At 37.1% G+C, this 20291-nt stretch overlaps 1 protein-coding gene across 1 annotated transcript in view; it reads right to left on the reverse strand.

Moving 5' to 3' along the window:
- The window catches only part of JARID2 (jumonji and AT-rich interaction domain containing 2), a 265514-nt gene that overhangs the window by 121985 nt on the left and 123238 nt on the right, over positions 1–20291 (reverse strand). The window contains exon 2 of the mRNA XM_063298933.1: positions 13986–14118. Within this exon, the coding sequence (XP_063155003.1) occupies positions 13986–14118 (133 nt within the window). The remainder of the gene's footprint in view (positions 1–13985; positions 14119–20291) is intronic.

The following is a 20291-nucleotide window of genomic DNA, read 5'->3' on the forward strand; positions in this document are numbered from 1 at the left end:
TTCTTTTATCAGTCCACACGTATTTAAACATTTTATTTAATAAAGTCAAATTTTGTATTCGATTTCCTTGGAATTTTTCAACTTGCATATAAGTTGAGTTTGATAATACTGTGGTTATTATTTTCAGCTATATCAACAGTACAGTTCAATGAAGTGATAGATGCCAATTAGGATTAAATCCAGGGTTACCTCCCTTATGATGATGCCATGAACAACTGATCTGTGGCACAGACATTTATGGTATCAAGTAATTGCAACTCTTCATTATGACTTGAGCATGCATTTGGTCATCTTGAGATGCAAAGGTCATTTGACAGGACATTTTATTCATGAGGCAAAAATCCCTCTGGATTTGCTTGTCAAAGCTGCAAAGTACCCACAGCCCCTCAAAACTCGCCATGGCTGTTTAAACACTCTCTGAAATTGTGTATGTATTCAGTCATGAATTCCCCAATTATTGGAATACATTTTTCTTTGGCTGTTCCTCTGATTTTATTTTCTAATTCAAGATCAATATGAGTACTTTTAACTGGGGTAGTCAGTAGTAAATTACATTTCATGTCTGTTACTGCTATCTTCCACTATTCTGAGGAGTCATCTAACCCTTTTGAGATTTCTTTTTCCTTGTGGAAATTTCTGTTTCTCTATGCTTCTTCCTACACCTCTCCAACAATTGCCAAATAGGCAAATATCATACTCCATCTACATGGTCTCTTCACACATGTTACTGTAATAATATGGGAAGAGGCCATAGGAAACAGTTACCATGCAACCATATTGCATTAATTTATCTTCTCCCCCCAGATATACACACACAAAATAGAAATGAGGTTAGGGAATATTGATTCTAAAATAGCAGGAAAAAATACAAGTAAGTAAAGCAAAAATAAATAACTATTGTCATGCTAAGCTAGGTTGGGCTGCATTTTTCTTTACTAGATATGATGCTTAGGGAGCTGCACACTCAGGAAACACCATGCTTGGAAATAATAATTTCTCCACCAACACAAGCAGGACAAACCACGGTATATAAACAGAGAGCAAGTCTCACTCCCTTTTCGCACTGAAGATGTTGCCTAGTCTGGCAGTGAAACGCCTGCAAGAAAACAACAAGGCTCAGAGAGCACCAAGGACTCCACAGTAATAATTTCTTACAATAATTTCATACTCCATTTTAAAGCAGCATGAACACCCTAGAAGTTTTTCAGGCATTAGTGCCAATAGAAGTGTTGCACATATCTACAAATAAAGTTAGTATCTTCAATGAAACTGTTATTTCAGCCTTATCATATCCTCACTCCTTCTCTAAAGCAGTCCGAATTATCAGCTCCAAGTCCTCTGGCATAAAGATAGAGATCCACTGAGGTAGGTCCCAGCAGAGGTTAAATATATAAGGTTGTATACAGTTCTCTATTGGGGCTATGCAGAATATTAAGAAGGGCAGATTTAGCACAGCAAGCTAAGAATGCAGTCTTAGTGCAAGCAAACATATAAGAGTGTGAATTGGTTAAACATTTGTGCCAAGCAGAAGCAGATAGTAAGCATCATCTATCTACCTGGATGAGAACGTAAGTTCCATTTTACAGATGGAAGATTTCACAACAAAGAACCTCACTGATGTAAAGGAGCCAATCTTAAAATGAGAAAGGGAGAGTGGTGTGTCTTTATAGCAAATCTAAAATAAAAAGTTACAGCAAACATATAACTGAGTGGTATTTTAAATGAATGACAATAGTGAACAACATCGCTGCTCTTTATTTAATGGCCTGCCAGCATGATAGCACATGTGTGAACAGAATCACAGTGAGCCTGAAAATTTGACTAGGAGAAGCAAGAAGCTGTAGCATAAAACTCCCCCTCCCCGCAATCCAAAATCAGATATTTCTAAGCAAATCAGTAAAGCCCTAACCAAGGAGAATACATATACTACAGAGCTTTTTTAAGATTTGCAATGATGGGCTTCATTGTCCTGAGAGAACAAGCTATGCCAGAGATGTAGATGCATGACATACTGTACAAAGTCATCTCTTTTGAATTAATCAGCTAAATAACCCTTGAGTGGGAAGGCCAGTGAAAAATGCAGAAATACACCTATATATGTTCCTAACATGTATGCTGATATATTTGGTACTAATCCAGGTCACTTTTTTATCTCTTTATTTTCTGTGCTGTCTTTGTACACGCTAATGCAATGCATCTATGACTTGGGGGCTACACTTACTTTGTGCAACAAGCATAGCTTATAATTCCAACCATGAAGTCTCCAGGGTAGGGCCATGAAAAAAAAATAGGGGATGAAAGAAAGTTACAGAGTCTTAAGGTACCTGTTTTACCCCTTAAAACTCATCCTTGTTAAAACAACATTTTAACCTACTTAAAGTGAAGTTCTGGTCTTCTCTTCACTGGCAGCTGTAACAGCACAGATAGCTGCTGTTTTCAGCTCAACTAGATTTACTTGAGTTTGAATAGTTTATTCGGCCAATGAAGTCCTTTGGCCTTTATTCAGTGATAGGGGCGAGCAATTGTTTAATTTCAGCTTTGCCTCCAAGAATATCTCACCAAGATCCAACCTATGTTTCAGAGTTCTAGTGTTTTACCATACACGTATTGGGTGGGGCAGATTACTGTACTGGACAGAATGTTGTATTTAAAGTACCTGTTAGCTATGATGCTCCCTGGTTAGAAAAAATACCCAAGTATACTGGGCCGTCTTTAAAAACATTTATTGAAATGGTATTTCAAAGTATGGATATGGGAATGATCAGAGTTATTCGTTTTATAGAGACAGCACATATTCATAAAAATAGTTTATGGAACACATGCTAATGTTTTAAAATATAAATGACAGTAATAATATCTGAATTAGCTCTTCCTTTCCAAAAGTAGGCTCAGCTTTCTTTTACAGTTACCGTTTATTATGCTTAAAACTATTTTCTTCTCAGTCACTTCACATTCTTCAAGAGACCTTTCTTTTAAACAAGATGACTAACATTTGAGGTATGTTCAATTTCTCTTTCTCTGATTGTTCTTTCCAGCTCACAATTAATTTAATATATAGAACCAACATGATGGATGATCAATCTTTTGTTAATGACATATCCACCAAAAGAAAAAATCCTCTATTCTTGTAGAAAGTATCATACTTAGATTCGAGGCTGTACTTTGCCTTTTAATTTAAAATTTAAATAAAGTTGACAATTGACATATCATGAAAGCTTTTAAAGTATACATTCTGTTTTGAGTTTACTTGAGTTTAATTTGTATCTCACATTTTAAAAAGATTCTTTGAGCAGCTAACCAAAAGCATGAAATAGAATCTAAAACAATAACATGTTAAAGTAATTAAAATAAACGGCCTTTCTTATTTTTAAAATTTGGAAGTTTACTTTTTATTCTTGGTTCAATTTGTACTTTATTGAATGAAATTATACTCTAACTTCCACAGTTATATCTATGCACCACAGATTTATAGTTTTGAGGCATTTAGAAAAAGTGAGTATCAAGGAAATTTATAGGGTTTAATTCTTAAATGCCATAGCATTTCATTTTGGGTTGTAAGTTAGGTACTCATTAGACTTTCAGTTTAGTCCATTTAACCTTCTATTGAATTATTTGAAAAAAAAAATACTTTGTAACACTGTCAAACAATTATTCCATTATTATAGAGCTATTTTTGTCAAGCATTTTTTTTATTTTGCACCAATTTTGTACACTGCCTTGGGCTCTTTTGGAAGTACAATATAACAATAAAATTTAAAGAATGACAAAATAAATCAGATTTTAGTTCTATGATCAATTGCTATAATGTTCTATGAAAGCCAAGCAATGAATCTATAGAAACAGAATTTATCTGGATAAGGCTTAGTGGATAAAGGGGTGTTTGATTTTAATTCTGAAGCAAAGGATTAAATCTACTTGCCAGATAATTCTTGCTCCTGAGGGTCAGCATCCCATTACTAGTTAATGCATTACTTCTGTAAGAGGCCTCTTCATAGCATGTGTTACATTGTGGGAAAAAAAAATCTTGAATCACTCTGGAGCGGTGCTCCATGCTTCAGCCAGAAATCATGAACAGCTGTTCTGAACAACATGTATTACAATATTAAATAAGACTGCACAAATGGAAATATGCCAAAGCCTCTTGTTTTTACCAGGCAGAATGAAAACACATACACACATATATGCATGTATATATGTTCAATGTGTGTGTCTGTGTCTGTGTGTATGCATATATATTTTAAAGATGGATTCAAATGATTCATATATATGAATCATTTGAATCCATCTTTCTCCTCCATTTCTTCTCAGTTCTGTGAGATGATCTGGACTAAGAGCCAATGACTGGTTCAAAGTTTCCAAGTGAGCTTTCAGAGTTGAAGCTAGATTTGAACTAAAGGTCTCTTCAATTCTAATCCAATGCCATATTAGATTTATGGGTTTTATTAATGTTCTTTAAAAGAAAAAAAATCACATAGTTGTTACATATTGCAAGTCACTTTGGAAAGGTTTTTACCTTTAAGAGGCCAAAAATAAATGCTATGCCTGTAATTTAGAATAATGAAATAATGAGGTTCAATTCTATCCATGAAGCCTTCTTCCTTACCCTTTTCTGATACAAGAAGATAAGTTTTTGTTTCACTTAACCACACACTGCCCATCCTGATCTTACAAATCTTACTGTTCAGACAGTATGATACCAAGTATTCCAATACATTTCTATTTATCACTGAATATTATTTCAAGAGCTCTTGCTCATTGTGTGCAATACTCTAATATTTCTGTAAGCAGATTCTTAAAAATATTTTCAATGCCCAGCAGTTGTTTAGCCACTAAGCACTGCTATTCAAAAAACACACCAGGACAGAAATTGCATTTGTAAAAGGAATCTGCTTAGAAGTTGCACAGAACTATTTGGTAGAAGAAATCAAGAAACATTACATCAATGTAAAGATAACTATTACATTTTACCTTTAAAAGCCAGATGGCTTTAAAAAAATCTACAATATTTTTACAGAAAATATCCGTAAGAATTTCTGTCCCACCAATTACATAAACTGCTTTTATAAACTTTAATGCTGCAGTTGCAGTCTTAATTGAAAGTAAATGCCATTGAACTTAAAATATGTATTTCTGAGTAGATATATAGGTGATTGCACTATAAAGAATTCCAAGTGATTTCACTTGGATCCAAACAGCAAATGGACTAATAGAGAACAGAATATTCATAGAATCTACAACTATGATAAGGAACCAACAGCCCACCAATTGTTGAACTATGATTCCCAACAACCTCAATCCAGTATGGCAAGTGGTGATTGACGCTGGAGTTATCATTAAGCAAGATCAGGAGAGACCGTTGTCTTTTTTCCCCTTACATAGTATAAATACAATTTGTAACATTTAGAATGTATTATATCAACACATGATTATTTAAACACCCCTTTTTTGCAATTGCACTTTAAAGCATACATCTAAATATGGGTGGTGTAAATGGTCACTCTGTTTCACTGGAACAAGCATTTTGATGTACAGTTAAGTACACCTTCCACTGGAAGCATACAGAATAGACCATCAACACTGTAATGCATCCTATTTTAATATTAGATTGAACATTGCCCTTGGTTCTCCAGAATCCAAAATTCTCTGTAGACAACTGTGCCCTTTCCTATAAACCTTTAGCCACAGCTGGCAAGCCTTTTCTTTGCCAGGTGGCAAGCTCGCTGTTTGCCAAGCACCTCCAAATACAAGGAGACCAAAGCAGCATCCATACCTTGATGTCAAGAGATACAGCCACCCCCAGCCTAGAGTCCTCTTGCCCACAGCTCCACTGGAGCTGGGAGGAACATGTTCACTGAAATGTGGCAAGTTCATCTTATACAATTCTCATCCTGCATCCCATTATTTAAGCCTTAACGGTTTTGTGCATCTGACGACTTTAGGATTCAAAGCATGACAAGGAATTAAACAACAGCAGTCAACCCCTCATTCTGTTTGCACCTAGACTGAAGGCAATGATGCCGTGGTCCACTCACTTTCCTTCAGCTCTAATTGCCTGTGAGCTTGGACCTTCATGCCATTTCTTAATGCTAACATACATACATACATTTATTTGTTTGTTTGTCTATATCCTGACCTCATGCATACACAACATTCAGAGTAACAAGGAACCACTAAATCCATAATAATCGCACAGTGGTTACCAAAAAAAACCCCAAATCAGACAATAATAGCAGGCAACGTATAACTTATCACATTAGGTAAACTTTATATTGCCTACAGCATACTGTGTCTTCCTAAATAAGACGGCATTAAACAGTCAGAGAAAGATAAACTTAGTAAGTGGTTCAGGATTTGAACAGGGACTAAGGTAAGGATTTTTCATGTCCCCTTGATTTTTTAATACATTTCCAAATATGCGTATAAAAATAGTTGTGGCAATGTCAGCGATACATTGGTTGGGTACATGAATGTGTTGGAATCCGAATGATCTCCAGCAAACGCTAGATAGATGGCATGGATCTGAAAATTATGTATCAAAGAACAAAACAGCTGTTTTTGGCAGGGAAAACACAAACAATTTAAAGTTGAACATATTTTTTTGGGAAACCCCCCCCCAAAGTATATGAATCTGTGTACCTTGGCAGAATATTTACCAATGATGGAAAAATGGATGGAGAAATTTTAAGATGTACAAATGCTGATAGAAAACTAGTGTTAGTATGTGGTCTGTTGCAAAGAATGAATGTTTATCAAAAGAAGAAGCAAAAAAGCTGTATATAAGAATATGCTTCAGTTATATGGAAGTAAGGAATGGGTATGTCAAGAGAAACTCAGAAACAAATTAATTGCACTTAAGTGTATATGGTGAAGCATTAAATGAAGAGGTGCTGAATACAGATTGAATACAAAAGTGAGCAACTGATAGAAACAAATATATTCAGGTGATTTGATTATACAGAGACAATGAATGAGAATCATATCACACAATAAATATATAAAGGAAGAATGAACAGGTTGAGAGGAGAGGGAAGACCAAGAAAGGCATGGCTGGATGGAGTTGAGACCTCCTGCAAAGGAAAAAAGTGAAAAGTTTAAAGAACAAAGACAATGTATGGCCATGGTGAAAGCAATACAGTTTGCAAGGTTAAAAATATATATATATAAAGAAGCCCAGTGAAAAGAATTGGTAAACTAGATTTAGCTTTATTTCCTTTTCTTTTTCTTAACTTGTGCCTTTAATTTCTTTTGCTTACTATTCTCACTCCTTTTCTGTGTTTTCCATAATACTGTTTCCCCCAAAATGTAATAGCATGATGGATAAATGCAAGTATATATGCATATCTTCAATTCCTATTTCAGAATCTGTCTACCTCATGACCAAGGGCACCATAGTATTTAATTTATTACCTCCCTCCAAGTCCATTACTTCCACTAGACATGGATTCACTGACAAAATCAAAGTTCCAGTTACAAGGGATAATAATGGTAATAAAACAATAGATTGCATAAGCTTTCATGTATTTCATGGCATAGTACTCAAGGCTGACTCATTCAACAAACTACAGTTAAAACAAACTATATCTTATTGTAATGAAATTTCTACAGTTGAAAATGCAGCCATAATGATAAGTTTGATAATGTACTGTCATTAATTATGGCTATTACTCACACTGATCTTACACCTGGAGTTTGAAACAGATTTGCAAAAACACTAGATAAAGAACAGAGATTGATCAATCACACCCTTTAGTCTGGTATTGTGAGTCCTGAAATAGCATATGATTGCAGTAGAGTTCAGTGTTACAATATGGGAGAAAATTATGAGAACCAAGGAACAGCTACTGAAAGGGAGAAGGAGAAAACCCCAAATTTGTGGCTTATTTAAGAGACAAAGACCTTTCTAGTACAAAACAAATCAAAGCAAAACATGGTCAATGGGGAGAAAGATGGAAGAATACTACAGCTGGGCTATTCTATAACTTGATTTTTTTAAAAATCCATTCAATCATGTCTGATTCTCAGAGACTGCCTGGACAAGTCCCTACAGTTTTCTTGGCAAGGTTTTTCAGAAGTGGTTTGCCATTGCCTCCTTCCTAGGGCTAAGAGAGAGTGACTGGCCCAAGGTCACCCAGCTGGCTTTGTGCCTAAGGCGGGACTAGAACTCACCGTCTCCCAGTTTCTAGCCTGATGCCTTAACCACTACTCCAAACTGGCTCTTTATAACTTAATTAGGACCCCACAAAATATCACAAAAAAGTATAGATTTTTTAAAGTTCTCCAAAACTCTTCACCATGCTCAGTATACCAAAAGGAGAGGATGAAGGAAGAAACCAAAATACTACTAGTAGTAGTAGTACTATTACTACTAGTAGTAGTAATTATTCCTCTTCTTCCAGATGTTCTGAGTAGGAAGTTTGCCATTTAGGCTGTTTCAAGAAGCAGACTGCAGACTAAATGAATTAGTGACAAGTAGGTGTTGGAAATATCAGATTACACAGCTTTCTAAGACCAATAAACAAAGGTTTACCCTCATCCCATTTTAAAAATCTGAAGGTTAATTCTAACACTTTCTTTAGGCAAAACAAAGTTTCTTAGCAATTGGGAAGTCTTAACATTTAAAATCCTAAAATCTAAAGAGAAATACATTTCTATGAAACACATTTACTATTTTGTAGCTAGATGCACTTAATACAGTGCTTATCCACTTTATTTAAAATGTGAGTTCAAGCTATGCATCAGGCTATAGCATTGTTAAGTAAAGGAAGAATAGGAAGTGTTAGAAAGGTCTTTACATTTATTTACAACTTATAGCACAGACATTAATTTTAAGTTTGCTTTTTTAATTCTGTTCATTGTCTACAAATATGTTGAGGTGCAAAGGAATGAAGTTTAGAATTTTGGAATTAACTGTGCCATTGCTCACAATTTCACAATTTATAAAAGTGCATCAGCAAAAATTAATAATTTTTTGCTTCAAATTTTCCTTCCAGGAGTGCTCTTTTAGAAATGAACCTCTAGAAACCCTGATCATGCAGATGAATTGATTTCTTTGTTTCTCTTTATTCCTGTCTTAGCAGCACCCCCTTCCCCCTCATAGCATTCAAAAGTGATACTCCTGAAGGGCAGATTTTTGGTATAAAAAAGAGTACATCACATTTTTCTCATGAAATAGTACAACTGATGCTATGCTTTGAAGGAGGGTATATTAGAATGGCAATAAATTTTTTAAACATTAGGAAAATGTAAAAACACATTATATTCCATTGTACTGGTATTTAGTTCCTGAGGTCCAGGCTGGCCCATGTAGCAATTCATTTCATCCTCTCCTCCCACTTCTTTCCCATGCCTTCATGTTGTTCGGTTTCTCTATGTTTCAACAAATGTCTCTCAGGCAACCTCACATTATTTCTCTGTTACTATAAATTAGGGATGTGTACTCAAAGGAAATTGTACTATTTTACAAACCCAAAACAAGCACATGATTTCCCAGTAGTTCTGCCAAACTGCTCTGGATCAGGTGGAGTTCGGCAGAAACAATCCCCTACAAGCCTTGTCTTTTTCCTCTGACTTGAGTAACAGGTTGAGACTCAACCATAGCAAGCTGGAGTGGCTTTGGGTGTGGGGGCCCCCTGGATCTGGAGATTTTTGATATTTAACTCTAGACAAGCTAGCACTCCCTCAGAGTTGATGTGCAATTTGGGAGTCCTCCTGGACTCACAGATCCTGCTCAAAGAGCAGGTGGCAGCTGTAGATAGGGAGACTTTCACACAAATTTGCCTTGTGTGCCAATTGCAACCATTCCTGGACCGGGAGGCCCTGCTCATTGCTCTCCTGCCTTAATTACTTCCTGATTGGATTACTGCAATGCAGTCTATGGGGTGGGGGCTGCCCTTGAAAAACACCTGGAAGCTTCAACGGGTCCACAATGCAGCAGTGCATGCACTTTTAGGTGCACTGAGATTTACATAGGTTACACTGCTGTTGCGTGAGCTGCACTGGCTTCCGTTACGCTTTGGGGTGCAATTCCAGGTGCTGGTTATTATCTTTAAAGCTCAGCATGGCACAGGGCCACGTTATTTGCGGACTGCCTATCTCCACGGGTCTCTGTCTCTCTCACCAAGTCCTAAAGGGTGGGTATGTTTTAGGTCCCCTCTATTAAAAAATGTCATCTTGTGGGGCCAAGGAGTCATGCCTTCTCTGAGGAACAGCCTCCCCGCTGAGATCAGGAGGAGCCTGACCTTCCTGGTTTCTGGAAAGCTGCGAAGATCTGGCTTTTTTCCTCAGGTGCTAGGTCAGGATGATAGATGAGGCCAATATAGATGTGGTTTGTATGGTTGAGTCTGTTAAATGGCATCTTGGCTTTTATTATGAGTCTTTTAATTCTGATTTTTGCTTGATTTATGTATTACATTGTTTTTGCTCATTGTTTTTAGATGTCAAGAGTTCATTTGTAAGATAGGCAGCCTTATAAAATTTTAAAATAATAAATATATAAATGCATAAATAACCCAGCAGGTGTCTCCCAAAGACTTAGAATAACTTTAACAGTAACCATGCAGATATAATATTCCAATCAATAATTCTTGCTGCATCTTATTCACTTCCTTTATCTTCTATGTGGAAACATTCAATAGGTTGATTTAAAATGGTATGCACCTCACATGTTGGCATTTTTGCTACTGAGACTCCAGTCTCAGACCTTTCTGGGAAAGAATAAGGACAATAGTGTCAAATGACAGTAAAGTTTCTGGAAGCGGTAAGAACCTGACCCACCATCAATATTCTCCGTATCAAAATAGCCTGCTAACACACATAAATGTAAGCTAGACTACTTTCCATTTTGAAATGGCTTGTTCTTCCTTCTCTACTTGTCAAGCAGGAGGATAACACCTTGAAGAGCAAAGCTTTTAGCAAACCCATGATGTCAAGCTGCAGATCATGCCATCTAAGTGATAGAGCATAGCAGTAAACCTTTGGCCACTAAGAATTCACAAGCGATACATAATTGTTGTTTTCTAATTATATAGAACTGGATGGGTCACTCCTGTCAGGTCTATAATTTCAGATGCTCAGCATACTATACAGAAGCAGCCAGGCAGACGCCAAAGTAGTTCAACCATATGCAGACTCCAGACCATGCCTTGAAATGATTGCAAGCCATTATGTTGGTATGATTTTTTAATTAACATTATATAGTTAGTGCAACAACTCCACTTCCAGATGCCACTGACTTTACCACAGTAACTGTTCAACACAATAAAAAAATCAGGCAAGTATTTCTAAAATATGGTATATCTGACTTTTTAACTGTGGTTAGTTCAACCCATAGCTTGGTTTGGTGTATATAATGAACTTAAAGCCCTCCTAAAACAAGAACATAAAAATAATGTTATGTGTGCTTTACATGTGACATTTGGATATGCCTATTGTTTGACCAAAGTGGTGGTGTGTTAATACACAAGACCAGTTTTTGTTTTTGAAGAAAACAGATTTCTTTTATGAACTACTTTGCTGAGAAGATACAAAATATGACCTTATGAATAAAAGCCAAGGATACTTACAGACTATATTTCATTTTTACAGCCATCTATTTCATGTCTAAAGCAACAGTAGAAAGCAAGTAAGTCTCATGGGAATGAGATTCACTCTTACAAAGGGGCCTCTAAAAAACTGATCATCACAGTCCCAAATTCTGTGTGTATTAATATCATAGCAGAAATAGCGACATTTAAAAATAGAACACAGATTCTCCAGGATTTACTGATGTGTTATCCTGCTCCTCAAAATTAGGAAACCTGTAAAATGCCACAGATGTTTCCTTGACATTATACACAAATATCCTCTTATTTTATTTAATAAAATATGAATATTGCAGCAAATGTAACAACTATGAAATAATGACTATATACTGGTGTAGGCAACTTGCAATGCCCCAGCACCCTATTTGTGGCCCCACATTACACTAAAACTGTGCTGCAAAAAATTGATAACAAACCAGCTCAATTTGGGTGGTATGACTTGAAGGCATGTTTCAAATCTGATGAGATTTAAGAATGAGAATGCTAATAGTTTACCTCCTACTCACATTCCCTATCTTAAAACCTATCCCCAAAATTTAGCCACACTTCTTCTGGTGATGGCATCATGTCACAACTTGGCTACCTGTGCCGTCCAGAAGTTTGAAAGGCTGACTTCTCAGAAGTTGCCAACCCCTTTTGTATGCTTTGAATCTCTCAAGGGAACAAAGCAAATTCACAGTAAAGCAAATGTGTGATGAAGTAACATTCACTTAGGCAGTATCCTCCAGATGTATTTAGATTTTGGCTCCCATAACTCTTTGTGATCATGATAGTCAGGAATTATAGGAGCTGAAGTCCAACACATCAGTTATTGATCATCACAACCACAATCTCACAAACCAGTTCAGGCTGAAAGTGCAATACTATGTATGGGGACCTAAAAAAAACTTTTGCGTGTGCCAATGAGTCATTTCAGACTCCTGATGACTGCCTGGACAAGTCCATGCAGTTTTCTTCTTTTTGAAAGTGGTTTGCCATTGCCTTCTTCCTAGGGTTGAGAGTGACTGGCCCAAAGTCACCCAACTGTCTTTGTGCCCAAGACAGGACTAGAACTCACAGTCTCTTGGTTTCTAGTCCAATGCCTTTAACCACTATAGAAAACTGGCTCAAAAGTTAACTAGCATCACCAACATCAACATGTTCTGCAAATAAAAGGAAAAGCACACACCGACATACACAAAACCCCACCAAAGCTGCATACTGTGACATTTGGAAGTCAGCAAATTTTATTTCATTTTGGGGAGGAATGCTGTTCTTGATATATTTTCTGTGTGAGAATTTCTGAGAGAGAAAACTGGGTCAAATCTACTCTGGGAGATACCAGATGCTGTCTCAGTCATGCTCTGTGACTTGGCATTCTCTCAAAGCTTCCTAATACACAGTTGCTGTGCACTGCACCTTCAAACATTTGCCCTTCCCTCTAGATGATAGAAAATAGCCACAATGGAACCAGAAACTTAAAGATACTGTTTGACAAAAGATCAATTGAGCATATATATTACATAAAATAGAAAGGTAAAGTTGTTTCGTTTAATTCTCTTGGCAGATTAGCGTGGTTAACTACTAAAACATGAATACCTTTCAGACTGATATTTCACATTATCTGACAGAGAAATCAGAGGGAGTTTTTTTATCTGATGTCAGATCCTGCAGATGATCTAGTACAATTCATCCCAAAACACTCAAAACTGAAACTATATAATCTTCAATGAGCAATGCATTTTCCACTTAACTACTGAACTGAAGCCCAACTCCTATAGGAAAGAAGCAGTTTGGAACATTTACATAATGGGCAAAAATGGTCCCTATGTAATATTCAGTGTGTTCAAATGCAGCCAGCAATTTAAGACATTTTAAGTTACCATGATGGTCATAATGCCACCTAAGACACCAGTTATCTATCATTCCCTGTGCAATGAAAAACATTTTATCACAGCCACTCCACTGCCTTCCTAGATTTCTAAGTGGGCAAACGTGTGCTAAAATTCCCCTCACAGTGTGCTTCCTGGAATTGACATAAAATTTCTTCATTTAATTATTAATTGTGGCACAGTACCTTGTTTAGGAAAAAAACGATTTATCTATTAGAGCAGTGTTTCTCAACCTTGACAATTTTAAGATGTGTGGGCTTCAACATGCTGACTAGGGAATTCCAAGAGTTGAAGTCCACACATCTTTTAAGGTTGAGGCTGAGAAACACTGAATTAGAGGAAAGAAGAAGAGAAAGAGGAGGAGAAATATTCAAAATATTTCTTCTTCCTCAAAACATAGCATTGCAGAATACAGTGAGTCTATCCACAACAGTAGAAGAAGATAAAAACCAGGCACTAACACAGTTCCCTACTGTGACTCCAAAACAATGCACTTCAACTTGGAGCAAAACCCATTTCCCAAGAATAGACTTACCATTTACCCCTTTGAGACTCCCATTAATGCCATCATGCTGCCTCTTCTGTGCATTCTTGAATTCCTTTAGGGATAAATAAAGGACTTTTCGTACCACCCTCTCCTCTGACCAAGGAATTCCATCACTATCGTCCTATTGGGACAAAAGAAGCAAGAGAAGAAATTCACTTGAAGGATCTAAAAATGAACATTACTTTCCTGCCAAATGGAGGCTTTAGCAAAACAAAAAGAACCTTAGTATCATTAGAAGGCTAAAATACTAAAGTTTCTAGCAGAAAGGAGGATTTTTTAAAATGCAAAAATAAATACATATAATGATGCTATCATCATCATCATCATCATCATCCTATATTTAATTTTTGAAAGAAACGTTGAGTCCTTGGGCTGTTTTATTGGCTTCAAGGACTTATTTCTTACATTCTGTATTTTAATCTGCTAATTCTCATTTATTCACTCTTTCACTTCTTTACACCATTTTTTCCCATTCTCCTATTCATATCATCCATCAAGGTCATTATACAAGAAAGAGACTCTTCTTTCTTCAGTGATACCATTATCTACTTATACTCTTGAAGCATACTAATTCTACTAGTCTTTTATGAACAGATTTTATTTATAGATCAGATATACATACTGTAGTATCAATATCCCTAATTTGATTGGCAACTGCTCCCCAGTTTATGGACTGTAGCAAAATAGCTACATGATTCTTACAGCATAAACAGTGACCCATACTTCCTACCTGTATTCATGTATGAAGTAGCCTTTAATCCCCACCCCACCCCCAGCATTTTGTTATTTTGTCATTTCTCTGCTTGTTGACTTATTGGAAAAGAGTTCTTTGCCCTAGTGTTTTTCAAGGGCTGCACAACGGCCAAATGAGAAGATTAGGTTTTTGGATGACCTTCATTTCAGAAAGAATATCCCAACTCAGTGCCCCAGTTCAGTGAGAAATCAAAACACCAGTATCAGTGATCCATTATAGAAGGCAAGAACTTATGCATGCTGCATGACAAACACAGTCGATCAGTTTACAGTATAACATCCTTTTTTTAAAGAAATTAGCCAAGTTAGTGGCATCTCTGCTATTTAAAGCTCAGAACAAGTTACTGAAGACAAAGAACAAATGTTTATCTTCACTTCTATGACAGATAATTTGATTGTGGGAAAAGCAAAACAGGGAGCAAGATAGTAATAGCAAAGCAAGTTAGCAATTTGGCAGAAGATTACATTGCACACTAGGGAAACACTACTGTGCTGCAATGACAGAACATTATGCCTAGATTGCTTTGAACATAAAACATATGCAGATCCCAGCCAAAATTATAGCATTTGCAGAAAACTTTCCAAGGCATGCATGTCCTATCAAAACTTTCTGTTATGCTACTCAGAACCAATCACTTCATTTTTAAAAAGTCAATGGGAAAAGTAGTGTTGATAAAGATGGTAGTAGCTACAAGCCCAAGCCCTCACAAGCTAAGAATAACAAACAGCTTCAGTTAACAAATACAAATAGTATTTGTTATATAATAGGGCTAAAAAAAATTGACCACTATATGAAAAGTATTCGAGCTACTCTCGTGGCACGGAAGAAGCCACAGACCACATTGGAGGAATCCCCATAGCATTACCTCAAATCATCAGTCTATAAGAAACTAGATTAATGTTGGCCAGTGAGGAGCCAGGGAATGAGAAGGGATACAACTGTTATGGCTCTCATGTTGCTAAAAGGGAATATTAAGCTAAGGTTTTCAGAATGTAATAACTATCACAATCACAACTTGTTAAAAGATGGAAAGTAGACTAAGAGTGCATCCTGTAATGAACAGTATGAGCAGCTTCTGTAAAATGTACAAATATGGAATGGCCGAAATCTCTTAGTTCTATGAGAAATGCTTAATACTTGCCATCTGTAATACTCTAAGTATGGAGTCCAAGTATGGAGTCCAAGTGTGGAGTCCTTGGTACTCTCTGAGCTTGGTTGTTTGCTTGCCGATGGTTTATTACCTGACTAGGTAACATCATCAGTGCTAGTGAGTGTGGGGTTTGCTCCCTGTTTATGTACAGTAGCTTGCCCTGCCAGTTTTGGTGGGGGTATGGTTTTCTCCTTGGTAGTTCCTTGATTGAGGGACGCGGTGGCGCTGCGGGTTAAACCGCTGAGCTGCCGATCGGAAGGTCGGCGGTTCGAAACCGCGCGGCGGGGTGAGCTCCCGTTGCTCGTCCCAGCTCCTGCTCACCTAGCAGTTTGAAAACATGCAAATGTGAGTAGATCAATAGGTACCGCTTCGGCGGGAAGGTAATGGCATTCCGAGTCGTCATGCTGGCCACATGACCCGGAAGTGTCTATGACAACGCCGGCTCCAAGGGTTAGAAACGGAGATGAGCACCGCCCCCTAGAGTCGGATTCGACTGGACTTTACGTCAAGGGAAACCTTTACCTTTACCTAGTTCCTTGATTAGGGCATTGTTTACTGCTTGATTGCTTGTCTGGTGTTAATCCCTGTTTATCTGGGTGTTGGCTGCTGTAGAGGATGTGTTCTGGTCTTGTTTCCTTCTTAGCTTTTGTTATTGTCTCTTTTGAATGGTGTATAAATGTGGTTTATCTCTAAGTGTCTGTTGATGGCTGATTTGCCTGAATGCCAAGCTTCAAGGAATCCCTAGCATTTTTGGATTTAGCTTCATCTAGAATGCTTACAGTTTTCCAGTTGAAACTATGGTTCACCTTGTCCTCTGACTGCTAGTTGGTGTTCCTGGATGTGCTCTGCTAGTCTTCTGCCTGTCTGTCCTACACAGTAGCTGTTACGGTCCTTACACTATATGCTGTGGGTGACCCCTGTTTTTTCTTCTTGGGCTACTGGGTCTTTTGGTTTACTTAAGGTGTTTTGGAGAACTTTAATTGGTTTGTGTGCTACAGTGATGCCGTTGTAACAGTCTCTTGGTTGTTTCTGAGATGTTTCTGATGTATGGCAGCGTTATCCTTTTCACAGCTTGTGTTGGTTGTGCTGTAGTGGGTTGAGTGGTGAGGCACTTTTTGATAAAGTTGCGTGGGTAACCATTTTGCTGGAAGATGCTGTATAGGTGATCTGTTTTCTTTTTCTGGTATTGTGGATTGCTGCAGTGCATTTGTGCTTGTCTAAATAATGTTCTTACACAGCTCCTCTTGTTTTATATAAGAATTTTATTAAGTTTCAAGCAAAGATAAAAGCTACAGAAAAACAAAAAACTACAAAGAAAAAAAACTAAAAAGTGTAGAAACACAAGAAATTTTTTCAAAATTACAAAAAGAGGTGACTTTTAACAGCAAGGATATACAAAAATTTTCCATAATCAATTCCTTACTCTATATTAAACCAAAATCACATTATTTCTATAAATCATTCCATTGGCACATTATAAATATCACTAAGTACAGTTGCTCCCTCCCCTTATAAGAAGAAAATATATATAAACCTCCTAATCAATTCCCCCCCCAAAGATGACATTTATTTAATTATTTCTTTCCCACTACTATTCTATACATTCCTATCTACTATAATAAAGATCAGACTAAAAAACATATAAATTATCTGCCACTGTACTTGATACTACAACAATTTTTAATAATCTTAATCATATTAAACCTAAAACTATCCAAATAGACACTTATTTTTTATTGTACTTTAATAATCTTAATCCAAATCATTAAAGATAAATGAAATCAGACAAACCCTAAAAGCAATCCAGATAAATATTCTTAAACCCTTACACCACTTCAAAATAAACCAGAGCATTTACGTATCCCCACAATGCGCACAGAGCTTTTTCTTTAAAAAATCAAACAGCCCTACTGCCCCCTTCCAAAACTCTGACCTCTCTTCAGGAGACCTCCCATACATAATAACCCCTTCTTTTCCATGGCGTTCCATCAGAAGATCAATTTTACTTATGGCTTGCAACTCGATCTCTCCCTTTAATTTCTTCAACTATTTGATCTTCATCCAGCATTTCAACAGAAGCCCCAATCTCACTCTTAGAAGAGACCTTTCTGTCAGTGTTAAATTCTTCAGTTTCATCCATAACATCCCCAACCAGATGACACATTTTAGACCTCATATTTTCCACAATGTCCTGAATGCCTTGCATAAAAACTTGGTAGGAATCAGAAAGAATATGTTTAAAATCTTGATGGAAGTCAGAGAAAGTCTGTTTGAAATCCTCCATGTCTCATGCAGTAGATTATGGTGCCCCCTAGGAGCTTAACCAGCAAAAGTCGAAGATATGAAAGAATTTCCAAATGTGTTTACACAAGTGAAAGTGAAATAAATGGTTCCCCAGGGAAAGGAGAAGCAGAAAACTGAAAGTTCAAAACAGCCGATTCAACATGTAGGAAAATGCTAATCTTCAAATTTAGTACAAAAATAACAACAGGAAGACAATTATTTACTCTCAATCCTCCTTAATATTTGGAGGGAAAACAAAGTCCAAAACTTTAAAAGATTTTTTTTTTTAAAAAATTGATCCCAAAAATAACGATAAGCACCAAGAGAACCCGCTTCTCCTTGCTATAGAAAGCCTCTCTTAGGGTATGTGTGCTTAGAAAAAATATAAATTGGGTGATTTAGAAATGGGGTGGCCAGTCTTAGTGTCCCTTTAAGGTTACAGTGCAGGTTGGAAGACGGTGACATCCCAGCCTCCTGACTATTCTTACCAGTGAATGCTGTTTGCGATCTTCTGGCTGCAAGCAGCTGTCCAGAGGACAGATGGGGTGATTCCAGGTGTTTTCCTTTTTCTGGAAAAACACTCCTGGGCTTCAGGAAAAATGTGCCTGAGCTCAAAAAACTGCTGCGTTGTCCGTTCTGCCTGCTAAGCCTGCAGGCACAGCTGTTCAGTCCACCATGTCCCCACCAGAAGTCCTTACACAGCTCCTCTTGTGGGAGGTTGGATTGCAACTTTGGTTACTGTGAGTTGTTTTGCAACAGACTTGAGTTTCTAATTTGCCGTCATTTGCTCTGCTGATGAGGATGTCCAGGAAGGGTACCATGTTGTTTTCTTTTTCCCTTGTGAATTTTATTCCTCTGAAGATGTTATTGATTGTTTCATGTGTCTTCTCTAGTTGTTCCTTTTTCATTATGATGGTGTCATCTACATACCAGATCCATACTTTTGTATGTGTGCAAGTGCTATAGTTTCTAGACACTGCATTACACTCTCTGCTATGAGTCCTGAGAGTGGTGATCCCATGGGTGTTCCTCTGATTTGTTGGTTTATTTGTTGATTGATTTATTTATTTTGTATGGCTGCCCATCTCACCAAGTGACTCTGGGTGGCGAACAAAATTTAAAAAATAAAAACAATTAAAATAATGCAAACATTTAAATACATAGAGCTGAGAATAAAGCAGCCATCACAATGACTAAATTAACCACGAAACAGGTCCCTGTACACACTTGGGGCCCCAGGCCTGGGTACAGAGCCAGGTCTCTCAGGACTTATGAAAAGCCAGCAAAGTCAGGGCCATCCTGATCTCCAGAGGGAGAATGTTCCATAAGATGGGTGCTACGGCAGAAAAGGTACATCTTCTAGGCTCCACCAACCAGCATTCCTTAGCCAACGGGACTCGAAGCATGCCCATTCAGCCTGACGGGATTGGATGGGTAGAAATGACTAGGGAGAGACGGTCCCTCAAGTAACCCAGTCCGAAGCCACGAAGGGCTTTAAAGGTGCCAACTAGCACCTTGAATATTTGCATATTTGTCCATCAAACTGAAAGTAGGTAGTGAGGCAGAAGTTGATGAGGTCCATGATATAACTTGGTTGGGTAATGAAACATCTGCAAGCAAACAACCAAGCTCAGAGAGCACCAAGGGCTCTACAGTTCAACTCTGAGCTATATATATTCTCTTCTATTGGATCTATTATAAGTAATAGTATCACATAAATACTCATGTCAAACTAAGAATTGATTCACAAGTAATGTATGTGATTCTGTACCATGGGCAAAGAATTAAAAAGTAGAACATTAGATTATGTATTCTCTGAACCCAGTTTTTCTTCTCTCTCCTTATCCTTGCCACATACACCTTTAATCTATCTTTAATTAAAGATTATACCACTACCAATAATAACCTGTTAATGACAGAGTTTGCAGTTTGGATTCAAAATTGGGATTTTAAGTAAACCCAAGTTAACAATAGTCACACCTAATAACCATAGGTTAAATTAGCTCAATACAATTTTGTTAAAGAAACATTAAGCAACGTAACATAAAACATAAATAAGATAACGTATTTGTTACAATAATGCTACAGAAATATCAGCCAGATTGAG

Source organism: Candoia aspera, chromosome 3 (assembly GCF_035149785.1).
Source record: "Candoia aspera isolate rCanAsp1 chromosome 3, rCanAsp1.hap2, whole genome shotgun sequence".
NCBI classification, from domain to species: domain Eukaryota; kingdom Metazoa; phylum Chordata; class Lepidosauria; order Squamata; family Boidae; genus Candoia; species Candoia aspera.